The sequence below is a fragment of the Sycon ciliatum genome, chromosome 4 (genome assembly GCF_964019385.1).
Source record: "Sycon ciliatum chromosome 4, ocSycCili1.1, whole genome shotgun sequence".
NCBI classification, from domain to species: domain Eukaryota; kingdom Metazoa; phylum Porifera; class Calcarea; order Leucosolenida; family Sycettidae; genus Sycon; species Sycon ciliatum.
In genome coordinates, this window is record NC_088646.1 from 32,913,138 (window position 1) to 32,934,243 (window position 21,106).

General features: G+C 46.9%; 1 protein-coding gene across 1 annotated transcript; it reads right to left on the minus strand.

Moving 5' to 3' along the window:
- Nucleotides 1-1,283: 1,283 nt before the first annotated feature.
- On the minus strand, nucleotides 1,284-17,694 carry LOC135815738 (ceramide transfer protein-like). The gene is made up of 10 exons (XM_065329074.1): nucleotides 17,233-17,694; nucleotides 12,689-12,805; nucleotides 12,051-12,179; nucleotides 11,167-11,422; nucleotides 6,611-7,083; nucleotides 5,698-5,859; nucleotides 5,120-5,252; nucleotides 3,934-4,136; nucleotides 3,222-3,351; nucleotides 1,284-2,384 (listed from the first exon to the last, which is right to left on the minus strand). Exons 1-10 carry the CDS (start codon nucleotides 17,503-17,505, stop codon nucleotides 2,191-2,193), a joined length of 2,070 nt encoding a protein of 689 aa, XP_065185146.1. The 5' UTR covers nucleotides 17,506-17,694; the 3' UTR covers nucleotides 1,284-2,190.
- Nucleotides 17,695-21,106: the final 3,412 nt, after the last annotated feature.

Here is a 21,106-nt window from a genome sequence, read left to right on the forward strand (position 1 = left end):
TTTCTGAAAACGCGGATGAAAGCCAAAAATTCCCTAAAACAATTGAGCATCCACGGAGTCGCCTTCATATCCTGTGAGGATAGATTGGGTCGCAGCCTAGTCGGTCCTGAAATATTGGCAGGATGTGAATAGACCACTATCAAGAGCCCGGGAATTATCGTTAACGTGATAACGGTACATCTGTCCCGGGGTTCCGCTGTGAAATATCAGAAATTCTGCAATTTTTCTATATTCTGAGGCAACTCCACGAGAAAATTAGCATACCAAAGTAGGAATCTCCACAACTACTTCAACATTTGTCGTCGTTATAAATTCTAAACTAAAGATGTCTGAAGTCCTGGGTAAAAGAAAGAGAACTAGAATTCAACTTTGAACGTCATGATCAGGTTGGTTTGGCTGGGGAGCACACATCACAAATTTGCAAAAAAGGATGTTTCTCGTCCTTTGCTGAAATATTCTGCTGGATTTTGCGGACAATAGAGAGGTTCCGCATAACGTAATTACGTTAGTAAAAACCGTAGTCGATCTACGGAAAGTCTTACGTAAACTGCATGCCGATCTGGGTTCCGCCATACGGAGTTTTCAAATCACGTAGCTGCCCTTGGCAACTCCGAACATGGCAGTGTACGACCAGATCGACCTGGGGAGAGAGTCATAAATTTGTACCCCAATCCACTTACGGACCAGCTACGTTATCAGAGCACTATCTACGTACTCTACGTAGACAACTTTCCGTAAGTGGAGTGCAAACTCGCGAATTCACGGGTTTTTCCCGCCCACTAACGTAAAGTTGCTCAACTTTACGTAGTGCGGAACCTCTCTAATAAGGATGTTTAGCAACGCGAAAGTTCGAAAGAAAATTCGAGTCTGGGAATGAGTACAGAAACAAAGGTCGAAACTTCGAAAACTTGGACGCGAAGTTGCAGTGATTTGCGAAAGTAACTTTCTCTTTTCTCGGTACGCATTTCACTACAGGGAGTAGTAATTTTATAGCCTCCTGCTTGAGACTGAGCTGCATATACGGTACGGTACTATAAGATTCAAAATAGCTTCGAGAAAAAGTCGTTTCGCATTGCTAAACCTCGCAAGTTTTCTTTTTCGAAATAGATTTTCGCGAAATATCGCCACCACCAAAAGTTCGAATTTTCGCATTGCTAAACGTCCCTACTGCTGGATTCTGCGGCAATTCTGCAATCCGTGGAATTCATACATCACTTGAGCGCATGCACATACACAGAGGCACACCCACATAGACACACACACACGAGCAACCGAGCGCAGGCACGAAACAGCCAAGACTTTCTCAAGAGCATAATCGCTTCGTTTAGGGCAAAGTTGAGAAAGCCATGCCAGGCCACGGGGGCATGAGCATGGCGGCATGTAGCCAGACCAGGAATCAGGATACAACAGCAACAAACAAGAGCACCTCACCACAACTATGAGCAGGCGCAGCAAGCTAGTCTATCGCTGCAAGAGGAGGGGGAAGGGAGAGCACAGTTCAAGGAAGTAAAGAAACTAGAAAGGCAGCAGGATGATGATCTTTAGGGGCGGAAAGTAACTTCGTGCAACGACAGCCGTGAAGTCCATGCCAGTTGCCTGTGCACAGACAGGATTTGCTAGTCAAAACGGCATGCTAAAAATCGTATACGAACGACAAACCGGGCAGACAAAGAGGAGAGCAGCGCGCAGTGCAGCTACGCCGAGCCGCACGGCAGCAACGACGGCAACAACACAGCACAGCGAACAGGAGTAGGGGGTGTTCGGGAGGCGAGGACAAGTGCGACAGAGGGGGAACAGTGGCGCCGGGGACCCGGTGCATGTATGGCATGTGCACATCGGGCGCCAGTGCAACCGGACAGATATTAGCTACACACATGACAAGAGAAACCAGGGAAAGACAACGATGACAACAACAACGATGCATGACAATGACAGGCTAAAGTTCTACGCCACTGTAGAGCAACATTACGTACAGGAATCCCATATAAAAGCTACAAAAGTGAGAATTTATACAACTCGGTGGAATAAATTAGTAAGAATGATCAAAATATGAATATAGGAGAATAAAATACCAAGACTCTTTTGCTCACACCACTTGGCAGACACAACAACAAAAACACCAACAACGCAGACCCGAATACCGACAAGAGAACGAGAAACGATAACGACAGCATAGCACAAGGGTGTTCTCTATTCGACACTGGTGGTCGATATCACATCTTCGTCCAAGCCGGGAGTGCTAACCTGTGACGAGGACTGAAACTGTATTGGCTCATTCTCAACACGTGTCGCTGCGTACGAGGAGAAACGACGCAGGAACTTTGGGTACTCGCGCTTTGATATCGCACGGACAACGGACGGCGGTGCCCAGCCACCCGGGTTTACTGCAGGGTGAGAGGAGGAAAGGTAGAACAAGGCAAATATGGGTTGGCTGAAAGAATATCAGGGAAACTTCATCAAGCCTAGTTCACATTCGATAGGGCACGAAGGGACGCGGCGTCATGAGCGACGAGAACCGACGGAACGACAAGTGTAAACGCCAGGAAAAGAACGGGAACGCAGCCGTACAGATCGAGAAGCAAGGACATTCGAGCCTGTTGGGAAGGCTGCAGCAAGCTGTAAAATCGTGTACGATTCGTACAGCACAACACACAGCAGTTGTTGCGATGTTCAAGGTCGATCGGCGCAAGTCATGAGGCACGCAACAGAAGAGTTGAAGCTGTTCACATGTGCATACCATTCGCGGGGACGCAAGCGTACAAAACGGTCGCATTTCGAGTGTGAACTGGCGACGGTGTCGTGCGCCGACTCATCACGATGTGCGCAACTGCAACTTTGCAATGTTTTGCATTCGAACACTATGCTTCCCATAACTCACCGATTGGCTCACAAGACTGAGTTGAATTTTAACAAGCTAAGATTTCACGTCATTTGCTGTAGTTAGGGATGGTAGAAGAGATAGACAGACAAACTACTTATCTTTTCCGGTGGCTATTATTAAAATGGAACGTCTCCGGCTACTTTTTTGGTCGATATGACAAGTTGGTATTGTGAGCGTGATTCTGCTTCACTTGAGGAGAAATAATTGACAAGAAGTCCTGCAAAACAAGAATTAGGGCCCAAAGGCAACCTGTGATGGATGACCAAGCCTTATGACTCGGCCAAAAATATGAGATTATTTTGCTATTGTTGTTGCGTGCGCGTACATATGAACTCCTTACCATTTGCAGAGTATGTGATCTTGCAGGTCAGGTTACTGCGGTCAATCGGCTGGCCTTCCTCCACACCCGAGACAAACGTGTGCGCCACCATGGCAACATTGATTTGAGCACGGACGTGCTTGCCGCTTGCCTGGCGGTGGAGAGAGAGAGAGAGAGAGAGAGAGAGAGAGAAACATACATAGAATATCAGGGGAGAGTCTTTCAGCGTCTAATATAACAACAATTTACACAACAATCATTTGCTTTGGCTGCTCAATGATATCAGGCTCTCTTCTTTTAGTTCTTATTGGAAAATTCCTGGAGCGCATCATATCTGATGCAGACACGTACACGTGGAATGATACATACAACTAGTGCAGTCGTGCTTGAATCTCTCCTATACGTGCCTCATCACACCATTGAAGCAGCTTAGAAACTTGGCCATGACAGCTACCCACCCGGGATGCACACATGTACACATTTCGGTTTTCATATACGCACCGTCAAATCTGAAAAAGAAGCAAGACTCATCTACGAGAAGTAGCAAGGTTCAACTAAAACCACGAGAATTTGTGGAACGAGCTGACACCCGAAGCATGCAGTTGTGTTTTTGATACATGGCTTCATAAAAAAACACAGCTTGCATAGCAGTCCAGCCTTGGCATGAACATCAGCGTCTGCAGCCGCAAGCACTGGTTGTAATGCAGTGTTTTGGAATCTCACGATCACTCACCGGCGCAGACGGATGGTCAACGGAAATATTGCACACCACGTAGCCAAATCCCCTCTCGTCAGGACCACGAGGCGGTAGTTCGCGCATGGCCGAGAGGAAGACGATCTCTCTCTGCGAAGATGGCCAGACTCGCTTTAGTAGCTGGTGGACCACAACCGTGTTGTCCCCATAGCGATCAATCACATCCAGAGATTCGATGGTTGCTGTTGGAAGACAACAGTGACAAAGAAATGAGATCAGACAACGTTTGAAGTTTCCACGCCTGTACAAAGCGGATTTGCTAAAGATTATGCCAGCATTGAACAGACCAAACTACAGTTGTGGCAAGTGAAATCCGACACTTGGCATAAGGGACTGCACCATGCAGTCTGCAGCCCTGCATACGTACAGTACATGTGTTACATACAACTTTATCTGTCTGATGACAAAACTCGTACTCATCACAGTCAAGGTTCAAAAGGTGCTGGCAAAAACGAATGGGGATTGGATACCAATACTCCTTATGTGTACCATATTTGTGAACTGTGTGTATCTACGCTGTGACCTTTCAATCTGTTTGAGATGCACACGGCTCTATAGTACAAATTAGGTGCAGTGCATTACGTCATTGGTGTCCATTTGTGGCGTTGTCCCCTATGGGAAGTGTCGAATTTATTTCACTTGCCACAACTGTAGCATCAACTGACTACAACAAGATATGATAGTACACATCGCGTTCTTGAAGCCCATCAAGTCAAAGTTATTATACAGATATGTACTGTACACGGCTGGCCACCATCAATTCCCAATCATCTACTACAACAAGAGCATGCCAACACTGCTCTCAATCACTGTGTGTATTTGAAGGTCATAAGACTGGGTACAACGAGGTAAGCAGAAGCAGATTCTTCGCAAATTTGGGTCACTCCGCTATGGGTGCCGTCCCAACAGAATTTCAAGATGAAGTCATCTTTAAAGTAGCACATGGGCTTATAAACGGAGGTGGGCGTATAGTGGGCGTATATCCGAATACAGGCCCGTGAGCTTATATGCGCGGAATTACGGTATTGAAAACGCAGTATCAGACGTATCCTGGACCTGTGGTAGACAAACCCCGTACAAAAGTCGTAAATTACTCATGCCAGGAGCATTGCACTACTGTACTAAAATAAAGGAAACAAACAATATGGTTCGAGCAGGCACCTACTTTCCCAATCCATACGACACTGGTCATCGAAGAATGCGGTGCACAGCTCGTAGGCAGTTATGCCGGGTACCGTGTGGTAAGCCTTGAACGGGTCCACCACCACACCGCCCTCTTCCATGTCGCGACGATACACCTGCAGGTGCAGCGTGAAATGAACACACACGGAAACATCATCACACACCGTACAAAGAGTTTGTCATGCTGACCTCAAGGCGGTCAGCTGCAGATTTGAAAGCGGTGAGAAAGGTGCACGTACTAGCAGATAATCAACGAATTGATTTCATCCGATTACTCTCGCCGTGTCAAAGGAGTGTACATAGAAATTTCATCAGCTGCCAAGATTATAGAATTGCATCTGAACACAAAGACAGCACACAGTGCTAAGATGCCACAGGCATCAACTCTGTCAGCAGATACTACTACCACCAACAATTGCTTTGCTTTGCAAGGATTCAGACCAAAGGGCAGCCAAGCATGGCACAAATAAGACCAGGAAGAGTTTGATACACCACTGGCTTCACATACTCCAACCCACTGGCTTCACATACTCCAAGTATGAAGAAGAAAGGAAGGCTTACCTTTAGGTCACCGTCTTCAAACGCAACCGACCAAACATTTGTCACTTCTTCGTAGCAATAGCGGATATTCTCTTCCAGCTTTTCTTCGAGCATGTCATGGTACTCGTGTAGCTTGGAATTGCTGCTGTCATCTGACAAAGACTTTGTATTGGCAGAGTGCACCTGTGCCAGTAGCAATCAACACGACAAGAAAAACAACAGGCTGCCGTTAGCCATTATGGATAGCGGTACACAGAAGTGATGGGGAAAAATGTAGCAGACAGATGATGGTATTGGCCAGTGCCCACCCCCGGGAGTCATAGCATCTTGGGCGACTGAAATGCCAACTCACAGGGGGGGGGGGGGGAGGGGGGGGGGGGTCGACCCCGGGCTGCCTATCACAGTTGCCTTTGGGGCAGGGCCGACGTAGACACGTTCGCACGTGGGATCACGTGCCTGGGCCGTGCTTAAGGTAAGCGGGTCAAGTCTGCGGTTGCCATCATGAGTTGCATAGGCCATAGATCATGCGAATCTTCCAAATCCGGGGTTGAAACGCACATCATTTTGGGAACTATGATCTTATGTCGTCTCCCTACAAAAGATGCTACGACTCCCTGATGCCCACCTGACATAGCCAGCACTTTACAAAGACATCACAGAAATGATGAGTTAAAACGGACAATGGACCCGTACCCAGGTTATTGCCTCTTATCGTCAGGGCCCAGTGGACAATCTGTGCTACATGCTTGGTCTGGCCGGACAACACAGCCAATGTGTTTTCTTCGCAGGCGCCACTGCCAGCCATATCTTCTGACTTTGTATACATGTAATTCAAACTTCAAACTGGTTGACTATATAGACGGTATGTACCGCCCTACTATAGTCTGCATTGCAGTGATACCGGGGCGCCTATGTTACCGGCTAATATACTTACACGATCATGCTCCTCCTGCTCCATTCTGTCGAGCTCGCCTTCGAAGGCATCCAGGAACTCCTCCTCTCGGATCAGACAGTGAGGCCCCTCCTGGAAGTCAGGACCAGCCTTGAGCGATTCCTTGTGCCAGCGGTCTTGCGCGTCGCGGAGCTTGTCCTGGCAGTCGCTGAGGGCGCACTCGAGTCGCTTCCGCCGATCGCGCTCGTGGTCCAGCATGCGCTGGAAGCGGTCGTCCTTGCGCTGGAACATGTCACTGCACTGTGTCAACGTCGACAACACGCCCGCCATGGTCGCGCGGAACGTGATCAGCTCCGAGCGCACGTCCGAGCTGTGCTGCGTCAGGCTGCGCACGACCTCGCAGCAGCGATGGTCAAAGTTACTGCAGGGCTGCTGTTGATTATGTGCAGCTTGTTGGTGGCGACTACTAGATGATACCGACGAGAGGCGTCTCAGTGGCTGTTTCTTTGCCGATACTGAAACAATATCAAAACAAAACAAAACAAGAGCAATGCGGCTATTTAATTAAGGGTGCAAAGATTTACACATGGGATACATGCATGGCACGTTGACACCACTGTTACACGTATACCGGTATACTGTCTGACAGTCACACACACACACACACACACACACGCGCACACACACACACACACACACACTCACACACAGGGGAGCGTGCAATAGAAACAGTCTTAGACGCTGATGTGCATAATGGAAAGTAACCAAGTAAACCAGTACATGTCTCCATACACATACATCTGCATGATTGTACACATACTGTCCCCATACACATACATCTGCATGATTGTACACATTACTGTCCCCATACACAGTAAGACCTGTCAAAAACGATTCCTCGGCGAACTGGTTATAGGGGATTCACACACACACGGGTAAAACCACGGTTATGGGAAAGTTGTTATGGAAACGATGGTACTGGGGGAAAGGAAGAACCTCGAGGGAAAAAATTGGCAAAGCTGTGGGCCTCAGGGCGTTTGTCAAGGGAAAAATCCCATGGCTATACGAGGTGATTTGGCTTTTTTTAACATGGTTGTAAAATGACGTTTTTCAGCCACTTCTAGGCAAGCTACGTCCAAATGAATTGTTGCAAGTGGAAGAGCTATCCTTCATGCTTGTTGTGTCAAAAAATGGGAATGATCCCACTTTGGAAAGTGTCTTGAATCATGCCCTACTTTCATAGTATTCTCAGGATTCAAATAATTGGTGTGTCATTTTTAACAAATTTGTAAAATGGCATCACAAACTGGGATATTCGGTCATCAATGTTCTGAAGTAACTTAGTTAGTTGATAGATATCACTTCAAGGATGTGCTAGTGGAGGAAAATTAATCTGTCAACCGCATTGTAGCCTGCGAAAGCCGTGTTTTTGAATTTGTAACTAGTGGCTGTGTCATACGGTGGAATTGAATAGGTAGCATAGCATCCCAGCCATGTTTTCGTTCTCACAGAGTGTATTCCGTAACCTACTGTTCTTCATTGTTGTCTTTGGTGATGGCAAGACGGCCTGACCTCGTCCAAAGGCCCTGCGGAAGCAATTCAATGCCCTCCTCGTCCATTCAGGGGCTTATTTTACACATTTTACACAAAATGGCAAAGCACCCACCACTATTTATACCGACGTGGCAGGGAGAATTAAAATTATATGCACCAAATTTTCTGGTCAAAGTTGATCTACGATATACTGGCTCTCATTTGCCACCACCCATGCTTCGATACAGCCATCCGGAGCAGAGAAGCAGCCAGAAGAAAACCAATTTTTACGCATTTGTTAAAAATGCCAAATGTTTAAAAAAAAGCCAAATCACCTCGTACAACACGCGTATGTAGATCTTGTATTTGGCGAGAACTCTGAACCCGTAGTTGTACGGGTGCATCGCAACGTGCATTTTCAGACAGTGCACATTGGAAAATCGTGCATGGCCAATTTCAAAACATGGGACAGAACGTACCACAAAAAAGCAATACAGATGTTTATCGCCTTCTTAGTATTTGACCCCACTAATTTCCCTGATACCTAAGCGGTCAAATATATCGCGTATTTGACTGCTTAGTCAAATACACGATATATTTGACTACTTATATTTGACTCCTAAGAACTTCTTGGACTTAGAAATTTTCTCTCCAACTTAGAAAAAGAAATTTTTGAAGAAAGCAGAAATACACAAGATGGGATTTGAACCCACAACCTTGTGAATCTCAGTCACTCTTCCTTACCACCCAGCCACTGTGCTACCGATGCTGAACCTAGTTTAAACAATGATCTTGACTTTCAATGCAGTACAATGCGGTATAGGCTATAGTATAATAATAGAATTACAAGGATATGTCGTATATGAAGAGAAACTATTGCGTGGAGAACACGATAAATAGATTATAGACCTCATAGTTGGTCTATACAGGATATATAGACCTCGTAAAAGACCTCGGGGGACCTCGGTCTTTTACTCGGTCTATATATCCTGTATAGACCTCCTAACCGGTCTATAATCTATACATATAATAACACATGGTACGGAGGGCATTATGGCTGATTTATGCCCTAGTGCGTAGCCCGAGGTCGTGCACCGTAGCCCAAGGGCCGCAGGCCCGCGGGCTACGGTGCACGACCGAGGGCTACGCACTAGGGCATACAATCAGCCATAATGCACGACGCACCATGTGTTTATTATAGTTCATACATGCCACGTGCCTAGTTGTAGACAAATAAGGTAAACATGGTCAAGGGAGGAGGAAGGTTCCAATCAGCTGTCATATGAATGAAGGGTCGAACAAGATCGGAAGGAGCTTTCTCCGTGGAATGATAGAACGTTTTGTGTCAGATTTACTTGCAGTTCCAGGAATATGTCTTTGCATTTTGGTGTTAGTGTTGCCTATTGGGCGGTACGGAAGTTAGCTGATTCGCTGCTGCTTTGGCGTTAACGTTGGCCGCAAACATCCTTGACCAAGGGGCACTAGTAATTCGACTAGTTTTGAGAGTACATTGTAAGTGTTCTTATTCGGAACAATGATACTTTTTCACATACATCTGAGATTTTGTTCGCATTGCTTTCAGTTTACTTGAGGTCCATGTGTACACTGGACAATCATGTAGCTAGGTACATTTGAAGTACAATGTAGATGTAACTGTATATTTTACGGTAGGAGTTCGAGATACAATCTGATCTCTTCCAGATAGGTAACTTTGTGACGCATGTTCACCTGTTGACTTGTTCGTCTCAATTGACTTGAATTTAGTAATGCATGGTAATGACATGCTGTGTGCTATTGTCACGTTGTTATAAATTACTTCTCATATGTCGACATTGCTAGTAAAATATAAATGTTTTGGACGGTGCACGTTAGTACTTTAGTAGTTTCGTTTTGTGTGGTGTCCTTAGGAATGGTCCCATGTGTTCTATGTGCGCTGGAGTACTGCCAATTATGTACCAGGTCACTGCCCAAAAGGCATGGCTTGGTGCATATTTGGCAGTGCACCAGCGTACGTAGTACGCCTGGGGTCATTCCTAATGGGCATGGGTACGCCGTACCCGGGCATTATCGTCTGATAATGCCCTGGTACGGTGCTGCTCTGATTGGCCAAATGCTAGCAACGACCTGACAACAGGCACGTGACATGTATGAATAGTTTTTTAATTGCCCCGCCACAAATTCATGGCCAAACATGCGGCCAAGGGAAACTGACCACGCGTGTGAATGGTCCCACTCCATTGACCGAAGGTCTGAACTTTTACCTTGTCCCGTGACCTCAAGTTTCCCCACGAGTGTGAATCCCCTATAAAGTGGCTACCTTCGCCAGGGAGTCCTCTTATCTTAAGTATACCCGGTGACCACTTTCACTTTGTGTACATGTGACAGTTACACCATTCTGATCAGTACATCACACTGCATACACCTATGCTACCGTAGAATCCCGCGGATAAGCCCATGCCCGCGCATAAGCCCAGGGTTTGTTCGAACATCACAAAGCTTCATCGTACAAGCCCATGGGCTTAGGTCATACCGAGAGTCCATAAATTATGGACTCTTGGCCATACAATGTACGTAATACAATGCACAGTAGTTTTTTTCGTACATTTCAGCACAATCATCGGTTGTTTTTGTTTGCACAGTGGTTTTCTGCAATGTACTTCTCACTTCCTTGATACTTTTCAATAGCACAACTTGGTGTCGGCGTATAAGCCCACGTCCGCGCATAATCCCATGTTCTTGTATAAGCCCACCGAAATGTCCTTGTGAAACAGATAAGCCCATGGGCTTATCCGCGGGATTCTACGGTATTTACAGTGTGTAAATAACATAGGCGAAGGCTCCTGTATCAATAGCGATCAGGCGCGACCGCTGTCCACGGGTCATGCTCGCCTAGGTCAGAGCTGCTTTGCAACCTTCAGCATACTTGCTGCACGGATGCATAAGATGCATTGCATAGTGCGGTTGAGGACGGGGGGGGGGGGGGGGGGGGGGATCATCAGCCACATTGAGCGAGTACAGTAGCATTTACTATGCTCAGTGTATAACAGAACCTGCAAGCAGCTCACCTGAAGTTTTAGACGATTTCTTAGAAATCATGGCTTGCGACTCATCATCCAAGCAGTCCTCCGATGAGTCCTTGTCATAGTCGTCGTCCAGTGTGGCCATATTGTCAAATTCCGGGGTACTGACCAGGCTGCTCGGTGGCATACATCCAAGACACTCGTCGAACGTCGTCTGTAACGTATCCATCTGGTGCTGAAGGAGGTCGCGGAACGTTTCCATCTCCAGCACCTTCTCCTTGAGGCGGGCAGTGTGAGATGGCTGCAGGGTGCACGCAAAAGATAAAACAGTTGCTGATCCGCGCAGTATTAACAGCGAATCAGTTATGCTCATCAAGTCAAGTCATTGAAGCAGTCGGACCTCATTTATCCCGTCCTCATTTCCCGGTTTCTCCACGGGATCGAGGTTGCGGATTGCAGCTGAATGATGTAATGAAGGCAGCGCGCCGAGCATCTAGCCCATAGAACAGAGATCACAATTGCATACTCTTGTTTATGGACTCTTGGCTCTATGTATACAGAGTACGTCGCTAAAACTTCTCTTGGTGGACGTGTCTGCATTTTTCGACAATTCTCGCTGGTCGTAACTGTTTTCGAATTTTGTAATTCCGCAGCACCCAGTCCGGCTGGTCCGGCCATGGCTGGGCCTTACATCAAAAAAGCTGAGCAACCCAATTGTTGCAAAAAAATGTTTCTGGTCAAGCACGCAATTTGGCTGCACCACATGAAATAGCCCTGCAGGACATGTGTCAATCACAATACAGGAAAGATATGCCTGGTGCATAGGGTGTCTGCTTTCAACATAATTATTCTACTGCAGATATTGCAAACCGCCTAAAGCAACCTTTTGAACAGTCCCTTCTCTCCGGTGTGCATGCAAGCAAACATACCTTTGTGACACAGGACGAGTTTGATATGATTGAATTGAGCGACATGATGGAATTCCCTCGCCCGAGGGGCAGTGGGCTGTTGACACTTTGTACATCACTGCCATAGCCATGATCCTGATGAAGTTTCTCCTGGATTCACACACACAAAGCACAAACGTTAGGCACACAGACATGAGCAAGCAAACAATGCCACAAACTCCAGAGGAGGGCGGGGGGGGGGGGAGGTTGGAAGGTGCCATGCAATAATTCAGGGGCGCCGGACACGCTATGGTCACCACAGCACTGAATACTACTGATCACACCACTCTTCACCCAGTCACACTGTAGATCAGTAAAACGCACTGATTTAGGCTCTAGATTTCGAAACGCTTCAGGGGAACCACCCCAACCCGAACAGTAAATTGTACTTCAAACGGCTGACCGTATCACCCTAAAATACCTTCAGACACTCTGAAGATGAACCATTCTTCTGTAACAAAAGAGCCAGGGCAAGGGCAGATGATTTTGGCACCTGCAACAATGTGCTAGTGCCAGACCTACACACACAGGAGAAGAGCATTTTGTCAAGCAATATTGCATGTGACCCAATGAATAATGCTGAACAAAACCAAAATAGTACATAGCCTCAGCTAACCTACCTTTGCTTGCTGGAGAACAGTCAGCCAGTCTTGACATTCTTCATTCGTGTTGCACCGGAGGTAATAGATACAGTCAGTCACGCTTACATCAAATCTATTCGCGTCAAACTCATGTTTCTGAGAGTGGAGGCAAGATAAAGGACAAGAGAGAGAGAGGAGGGGGGGGGGGGGAGAATAGAGCAATTAATGAATATCACAGTTTGTTATATCCATAAGCTGAGGGGGTGGAAAGGGAAAAGTCCGAAGAAAAAAATGACTGGTTCGACCAGGAATCGAGCCAGTGACCTTCGCCTGAGGCCAGCGATACAGTTTATCAAAGCAAAAAAAAAAACAGAGTTACACTTGAAAAAAGCATGTCACTAAAGACCAGACCATAGTATTGATAGCGGTGCAAGGTATTTTAACATAATAGCCAAAGATGAAACACGTCTTGTAGGCACACTCTATTGAGTGAACTACCCCATTAGGTATAAACAATTAAACATGTGTGTTTTTCTCATGCTATGATGTTGTCAATTCTCTTCCAGGTTCAGCCCAGCCTTGGGTATTTCCCCAACACAAAATACTTTGCCTATACAGCTGTAGTATGCTACCCGGCACACCCACCCACACCCACGTGCACACACACATACAGTTGTGGCAAGTGAAATCCGACACTTGGCATAAGGGACTGCACCATGCAGTCTGCAGCCCTGCATACGTACAGTACATGTGCTACATACAACTTTGTCTGTCTGATGACAAAACTGGTACTCATCACAGTCAAGGTTCAAAAGGTGCTGGCAAAAATGAATGGGGATTGGATACCAATACTCCTTATGTGTACCATGTTTGTGAACTGTGTGTATCTACGCTGTGACCTTTCGATCTGTTTGGGATGCATACGTCTCTATAGGGAGGTTTTGCTCTACGTTTTGGGAACGCGACGCAAAGAATCACGCGAACTTTCTTCGCGTTCCCGTAACGTAAAGAAATGCTGTTCTGCTCTACGTTTCACCTAGAGAAGTCACGTGGAATGTGTACTGGGAATTTCCCCTTCCATATTTGGCAGTTTTCTGCATGCAGTTGATCGATACCCAGCAAATCCGTACGCATTTTCTCTGCGTGTGCCACAACGTAGAGAACCTCATCTCCGCGTAGAAATCTGGAGCCAAAACACGCGAAGCCATAGACTCTAACCCAGACACCTGCTCTCTACGTGATTTCTCTACGTTTCACGTATAGCAGAACCTCTCTAATAGTACAAATTTGGTGCAGTGCATTACATCATTGGTGTCCATTTATGGCGCTGTCCCCTATGGCAAGTGTCGGATTTCACATGCCACAACTGTATATACATGTTCCCCCATACACACATGTACACACACACACACGCCCACATACGTACACACACACATACTCAATGGGTATGTGGTACAAAAGGCCTTTTGCGCGTTGTACAGATGCACGAAATCCCGTAGAATCCCGTAGAACCTAATGGGTGTTGAATGTGCAGGACCCTATTGTGTTTTCTGCTGTTTCCACTAAGAAATGGGCCCTGAAGGCATTTCAAACGAAAACCTTTTCTGACAAAGATCTAGCTAGTCACTAGGGGCGCGTTTGGTTGGTACGAACTAGAACAGGATTCACCAGAACAGCGCGTTTGGTTGGGACTGCACCTGTTCTGGGTCGGCCAGAACATGTTCTGCTTGCTCCGGCCTCGAGGCCGGAGCAGACCGAGCAGTTTCACTTTTTCACAGTGAAACCTGGCGGGAACATCGATTTTGGTCCCAAATGATCACGTGCATACGCTTTTAGGTTGGACTCGTTGTACCGTACAAAGTGACCATGGTGACCCATACACATTTTCAAGTTTCACACATTTTCCACGAAAATGTGCTCTGTTTCTGGAGTACCGTTTGGTTGGCATGAGGCTGCTCCATGTGCACCAGCTGTTCGATCCTGTTCTAGATCGTACCAACCAAACGCACCCTAGTTCTAACCAAAGTGAAGAAGCTGGAAAATGGATTGTTTGCCATTGATTATGAGGCTAGAATTGGTCAAATGCGCATGCATAGCACACAATGAACACCCAATCGGGTCTGTACACACCTACGCCCTAGTACTGAACTTCGTACATCTGTACAACGCGCAAAAGGTCTATCCACGCACTCCTGGAATCCAGCAAACACTACTCACAATCAACCTTCAACAGATCAGATGAGTATCATAAAATTATTACCCAAAAGTCGTAGTTTGTAGTATGTACCATTCCAGTGTGCACACAATTTCCATATTTAGGAGACAAACCCACACTTTTCCCGTAACCGTTATGTATATGCATAAGCATTGTACCAAGAGTACATAACCCCCAAGAGTGTGCAACTGCCTGCACAACCTCTATGCTGTGCTGCGACGGCAGAACTTCACATCACGTGACATGGTTCAAAAGGTTATGCTGGCAAACAGTGCAAAGTGACCACAAGAGAGTTGTACCCAAAGCTGGGCTGCGTACAACCCTGTATCTATCATGCACAGAGTGCAAATAATGTGTACGGGTTCATCATGTGATGTGAAGGTCTGCCGTCGCAGACCCCATAGCTGGAGTTGCACACTCTTGGGGGTTATGTACTCTTGATTGTACCATGATAGTATTGCAAGCAAGAGTACAAAACTCTATGCACTCTTGGCACACCATGTCTACAGGCATGCATCAGACCCAGAGTATGTACGGAAGCACACGGAGAAATTGAGCCTGTTGACAACCCTAGCAAAACATGCTGCTCTCCTAATGGCAATGCCAAGAGTACATAACCGCTCAAGAGTGTGCACCTCTACACTTGTGTTTGCTATGGGGTATGCTGGCGGCAAAACTCAAAATCATGTGGTGTCGGGTTAACGCTGTACGCCCCTAGCCCGTTCTGAGCAAGCAGTGGATTAGTAGAAATAGCACTCCCTGGAAGACGCTCACGCAACGTATGTGAGGCATCAAAATGACCATGGCAGATATCAGGACTGTGTGCACGTTAGCCTTCGTTATACGTAGCAAGAAACGTCCTTGGAGCATGTGATGCGAGGTGTCGCAGTTGGAGGGCGGCATGCTCTTGGTGGTACAGTAATGGTACAAAACAACCAGGATTCGAGCTTGATGTTCAACATTCAAGCCCCACAACTGCACAACAACATGTCTAGCACATGGCCCTGTGTACGGAGTGTGCACCATCGCCTATACCGAGGGCACGTAGGGTTTCAAGCAAACAGCCCTGATCTGCTGTACTTTGTCGGGAGATCGAGGTATGCACGAAGCCGGGAAACCTTGCCACTGACCACGCGATAAATCAGTCAACCTTCTCTTGTTGGCCACGGGCCATCGTGAGAATGAAGATCAAACAAGTGTCGAATGAATTGCAGCTAAGGGGCCTTCCATAAATACCGATATTTATTTAGAAACGAAACTAGTCGTTTCTCTTCAAACCCCCCTCCCCCCTCCCTGAGAAACGAACACATACAAATGGTACATAGTATCGATATTTTTGGTCTTTTTTCTGGACATGCTCACACACGCAAAATGTACATCGATATTTTTCTAAATAAATATCTATATTTACGGATGGCCCCTAACGGTTGGCGGTTATCAGCCACTTTACTGGCCCCTCCTCGTTGACCCAATATCCTCAATTTTAATTTCTTACCGAAGTTCCGCCAATATTGCCATCGTCAGGTTGTTGTTGCATTCATACCTGACGATGGCTATATTGCCAAAACGTTGTACGGTAAGAATGGGTTCCAACCTGCGCAGTGCTTTGGGAACGGGTGTATCCAGCCAACTACTTTCGAGAGATGAAGCTGCAAGGCGCCTCGAAATTACTTCTCGATTGATTGGTGAGCTCGACAAAATGACATCCCCATGGAGAAATTGCAAGTCCCAAACACTGACTACTTTGACGACTGTTGTGGAAGTGGGCAATCGCCTGACAAACTGGCCATCAACCATTGTCAACAGAGGACAGCTGCAAAGCCCATCTCCACACGTAGACCTATGTCCCAAAGCCGCAGACAACATTACATTTTTGGTTATGTCAGTCTGTCCAACAATGCCACCATTCCACCCATATACAATGTATACAAAGGCAATCGTGTCCCATGTAAATGTATACGAATGTTTTGGTCCAAAGCAGGACAGTCCTGCTCAAAGCAGGACGGTTGGACAGTCTGTTATGTTGAGAGAGTTCATGCTGGTCGAGAGGATTAGCAGAGTACTCCCGAAAGAAACCGGGTGCTTTCCCCACGAAAACAAGTTGCTTACAACGCACAGCACGGTCCTGAAGCAAACCCCATACGTAGCTGCTACAGCTTGATGATCGGCAGTTTTCCAGGACCTCTAGCTGTCTTCAAACATCACTTTTCCCCTTGGGATTTCGCAATACACTAACACAATTGTAGGTACGGATTTTCGAAAAAAAAACTAATTGCAATAACTCACGCCAGCCGCGATATATTATTATAAGCAAACAGCATGATCACAAGGAGGGGGGACAATGATTTGGAAGTGAACAAGAACGTACCTGCACATTTGCCATCAACAGACTCATAGAGCCTCGGCAGCCGAAGGAGGTGTCGAACTCGGACTTGTAATATGACAGTGTGCCGTTGCTGAGCACAACATAACGCTCCTGCCATCCCTGGATGTAGTTAGTCCACTTCAGCAGTGTCCCTTTCTTCACAGGGTTATGTTCCTCGCATTGGCTGCGTGACCTGTTAGCTAGCTCCTGGAACGTATTTGTGCTTCCTGAATCCGAGACGGCATCCAGGTCCGTGCCATCCACCTCGCCTTCCATTGTGCGGAAGGAAAAACCTCAAAAAGACAAGATGGACATGGCTTGTGCCTGTGCCAGGAATCCTTGAGTCGTGCAAATCAGTTCCTGCAGATCTGCACAACAGACACCAAACCAAGAGTTCAAAAGCTCGACGACAACTCTTTGGCCTTCGATTCTTGCATAGAGCCAAGCTTTCTATCTGACCTCGGCTTCGAAGGTTTCATCGAACTTCGAAGGCTTGCCAGTGCAGCGGCCGTTTGTATGCGTGGTTTGCACTTGCAGTGGTTTGTGGTCAGATCAACTGAAAAGGAGTAGTAAAATACCGATATTTTACTACTATGCGGAGTAGTAGTAAAATACCGATATTTTACTACTATGCGCTTGCAGGACTCGGCTGTGCATGCACGGGGCCGGGGCCGCGAGGATCTAGGACGTGCGCCGCGCGCGCCCGCGAGAAAAGACATAAGGGAGGTTTAGTCCCACGTAATCCGTGGGTACTTTACGTGTGTGTACCACGTGATACTCAGTGACCCACGTACAGACGTTTTCTGATTCGATTCACGACATAGTACATATTGGTACCGTATACGTATGGAGGCTCACCCACGTTCCGCCAGAACGTGGGTGAAAATCAGAATGGAGTGCATTGTGCAAGCTGTGAGGGTGCTCAGCTGAAGAAGTTTCCGAAGCACGAAATCAAAATATTGGATGAGCTTCTTAGGCCCGGGTAGCTTCGTCTTTGACCAGGTTTCATCGGGGCCTTTCGCTTCATGCTTTTGTTTGTTCCGTGTGACTAAACACAACATTGCAACGTGGGTGCCCTTCATCCACTTTACGTGGATCACCCACGTACGCGTTTCCGTTACGTGGGAACTAAACCTCCCTATAACGACGTTTATACGTGCACTCTTTCTCCGTTCTACTGTTTTGTGTTAGCCAGGGAGTCGTAACATAATTATTTTACGACTCCCTGGTGTGAGCCATGCTAAGGCCAAGGTAATATAAGGGGAGTGGTGGCGTGGTCTGGGATGCTCTGCCGACCTTGGGTCTCAGCTTCCGAATGATCCTAACCAGGCGCGCCAATAGCACAGAGAGAAGGGGGAGAGAGAGAGAGAGAGAGTTCTGAAAATTGCGCTTTCCATACATGTACTGGTACGTCGTCATAAGTACAACAAAATGCATAAGTACGCCCCCCCCCCCCCAAGAATATATTTTTGGGGGTCTATGCATGCTAGAGAACAATTCAGAACACAGAAAACAGCACTTCTTCTGTAAAGCCTACTAAAGGTATTTTCATTGAAGTACCAGTACAGGTTTCAGCATAGTACTGCAATACGCCTAGTCTTCTAAAGATAAATGAAAATATAGCACGACAATGTGAAAGAAGGATCTGTGGTATACCACGGGAATTTCTGGTAATACAGAGAACCCAAACCTGTACCATGAACAATATCAGAACTTGAACTCTGAAGTGCAGATGGAAGATGGAAGATCAGCAACCAGCTCAGCGAAACAAGAAAACGTCAGCTGCTTCTGAAACCGGGCAAAAGCACCACGCCGAATAGCACTAAAAAAATACCTCCATATACGTAAAAGTGAAATGTTGACTCTTGCATGGTCTCCTCACACAGAAGATAGCACTGTATCTATGCTGGTGAGAAGAGTTCAGAATCCCAACCCGGCGATTAATCAGAGCACTATAAATGCGGAGAAAACCACTGTAACTTCATGCCGTCGCTTGATAAGTTGCAGGTGAAGAAAGAGAACGATGCCTGCGGATCATCAGCTAACGGGCTCCACCATGGAAAGCATGCAGCTGAGAGTGGCTGGCGTCCTATCCGAACAGACGAGAGCGAAGCTGCTGTATTCACATTCCACAGGCGCACAAGACCGTCTGTGCCCAGCGCTGCCACCAGAGAAGTGCCATGCACAGCTAGGCCCAGGCCACGTTCTCCATCATTGACATGTCCGGAGTAACTGTGAACGACACAACCCGACGAGCCACCGCGCCGATCCCAGAGCTCCAGACGGTGGTCAAACGAGCTGACGGCCATCTGCTGTTCATCGCGTAGAAAGCAGAAATCATCTATGAAAATGGGTTTGCCGGCGCTGCGACGCAGAACGTGCCCTGTACCCGCAGGCAGCCGCTCATCAATCACACACATCTCACCACATGCGTAGGCAGCACAAAGCAGATTCCTATCGGACATGTGGCGCACGCGAGAAATTCTACGACAGCCAGAAGCTACATCACGTAGACCACCAGCATCGGAGAAGACGCTCAGAGATCTCCCCATTGCAATATAGACAGCGTCGTCATTAGGATGCCATGCCAGGTCAATGGCACCGGCGTTACTAATAAAATGTAATGTGTTCGCTAGAGAGAAAGAATAGTTACTTGAGCATGTCTTCCGAGGAACAGCTCGTAGTATTTCAAGCACAAAGTTTTGACCGGAATGCTGCCTCACACGGCAAAGATGACTGACATGCCGATGGCCACTCTCCTCTGATCTTGGCTTCCAGGACATGACCTGTGTTCGTTCGACGAAGTTTGGGTTCCAGTCACAAGGTGGTGCAAATGCCTCTTGTGGACACGGGCAAATGTCTTCTCCGTTTACAACAAATATATGGCCATTCAATGAAAAAAATAACGCTTTGCTCCCGTCAACACTTGAACCGGATTCACATACTGGTAACACAGCCGGCTTCTCCATAAACATGAAAACGTTATTCGGCCATGCAAGGCTAACTTGATGATGCTTTGCTGCTTGCAGGTGGTGTGCCACACAGTAAGAAACCAGGCTCCTCTGTGCTGATGGTGCTAATGCACCCAGTTGACGACACGCAAGAAGTTTTGATACATGTACGCGAGGGCGTTTTGAGTCTACAACATCAGGGGCCGAGCCAACCAGTACCTTCGGCTTAGCTCGGTCCGACGGTAAGCTTGCTGCATTGTGTTGGACAAGACGTCTAAAGTACCGATTGCGTTCAGGATCGTAATAGAAGCCTGGGATCTGCATAGGTGGCGGCATTGTAGATACTAGATGTCCTTCTTATTGCTGTGCACAGTACATGTACAATTCATGTAGGTGCTTGCTTTCATATCACATTTCACCCCTTCCACGCACGCCTTTTCCAATACTGACTGACGTCTGAGTGGTTGCCGAAATCTCGATTGGATATTATTATTCCATCTACACGGTCACACTCATAACATTAGCCAGGGAAGGTTGCAGATAAGCATGAACAGGCTGAAGATCTGAGCCTGCAAGCTACTACTTGTAGAACTAGTTACTTGATAAGTTGATGCTCAAAGCAAAAAAAGATCCAATGTCATTCTATCCTGTCATTCTAAACGTTGAATCTAGCAAAACCAAGATGGTAAATACATGGAGGAAGCATTTTCAAAATAAACAATTCCATGTCCATGTTTTTGGTACGTAGACTACCGCGTACCGGTACATGCAGATCTACGTAGCATGCAGCGCCCACGCGGCGCGGCCACGATGCACCCAGCAGGCCAGGGAATCTCCCTTTTGCTGCTCGATGATGTCATGTGTGTGAAGCAACAAAATAATTCGGATACTTTTTTTTAGAACAATCATGCATGATGAAGGTAGTC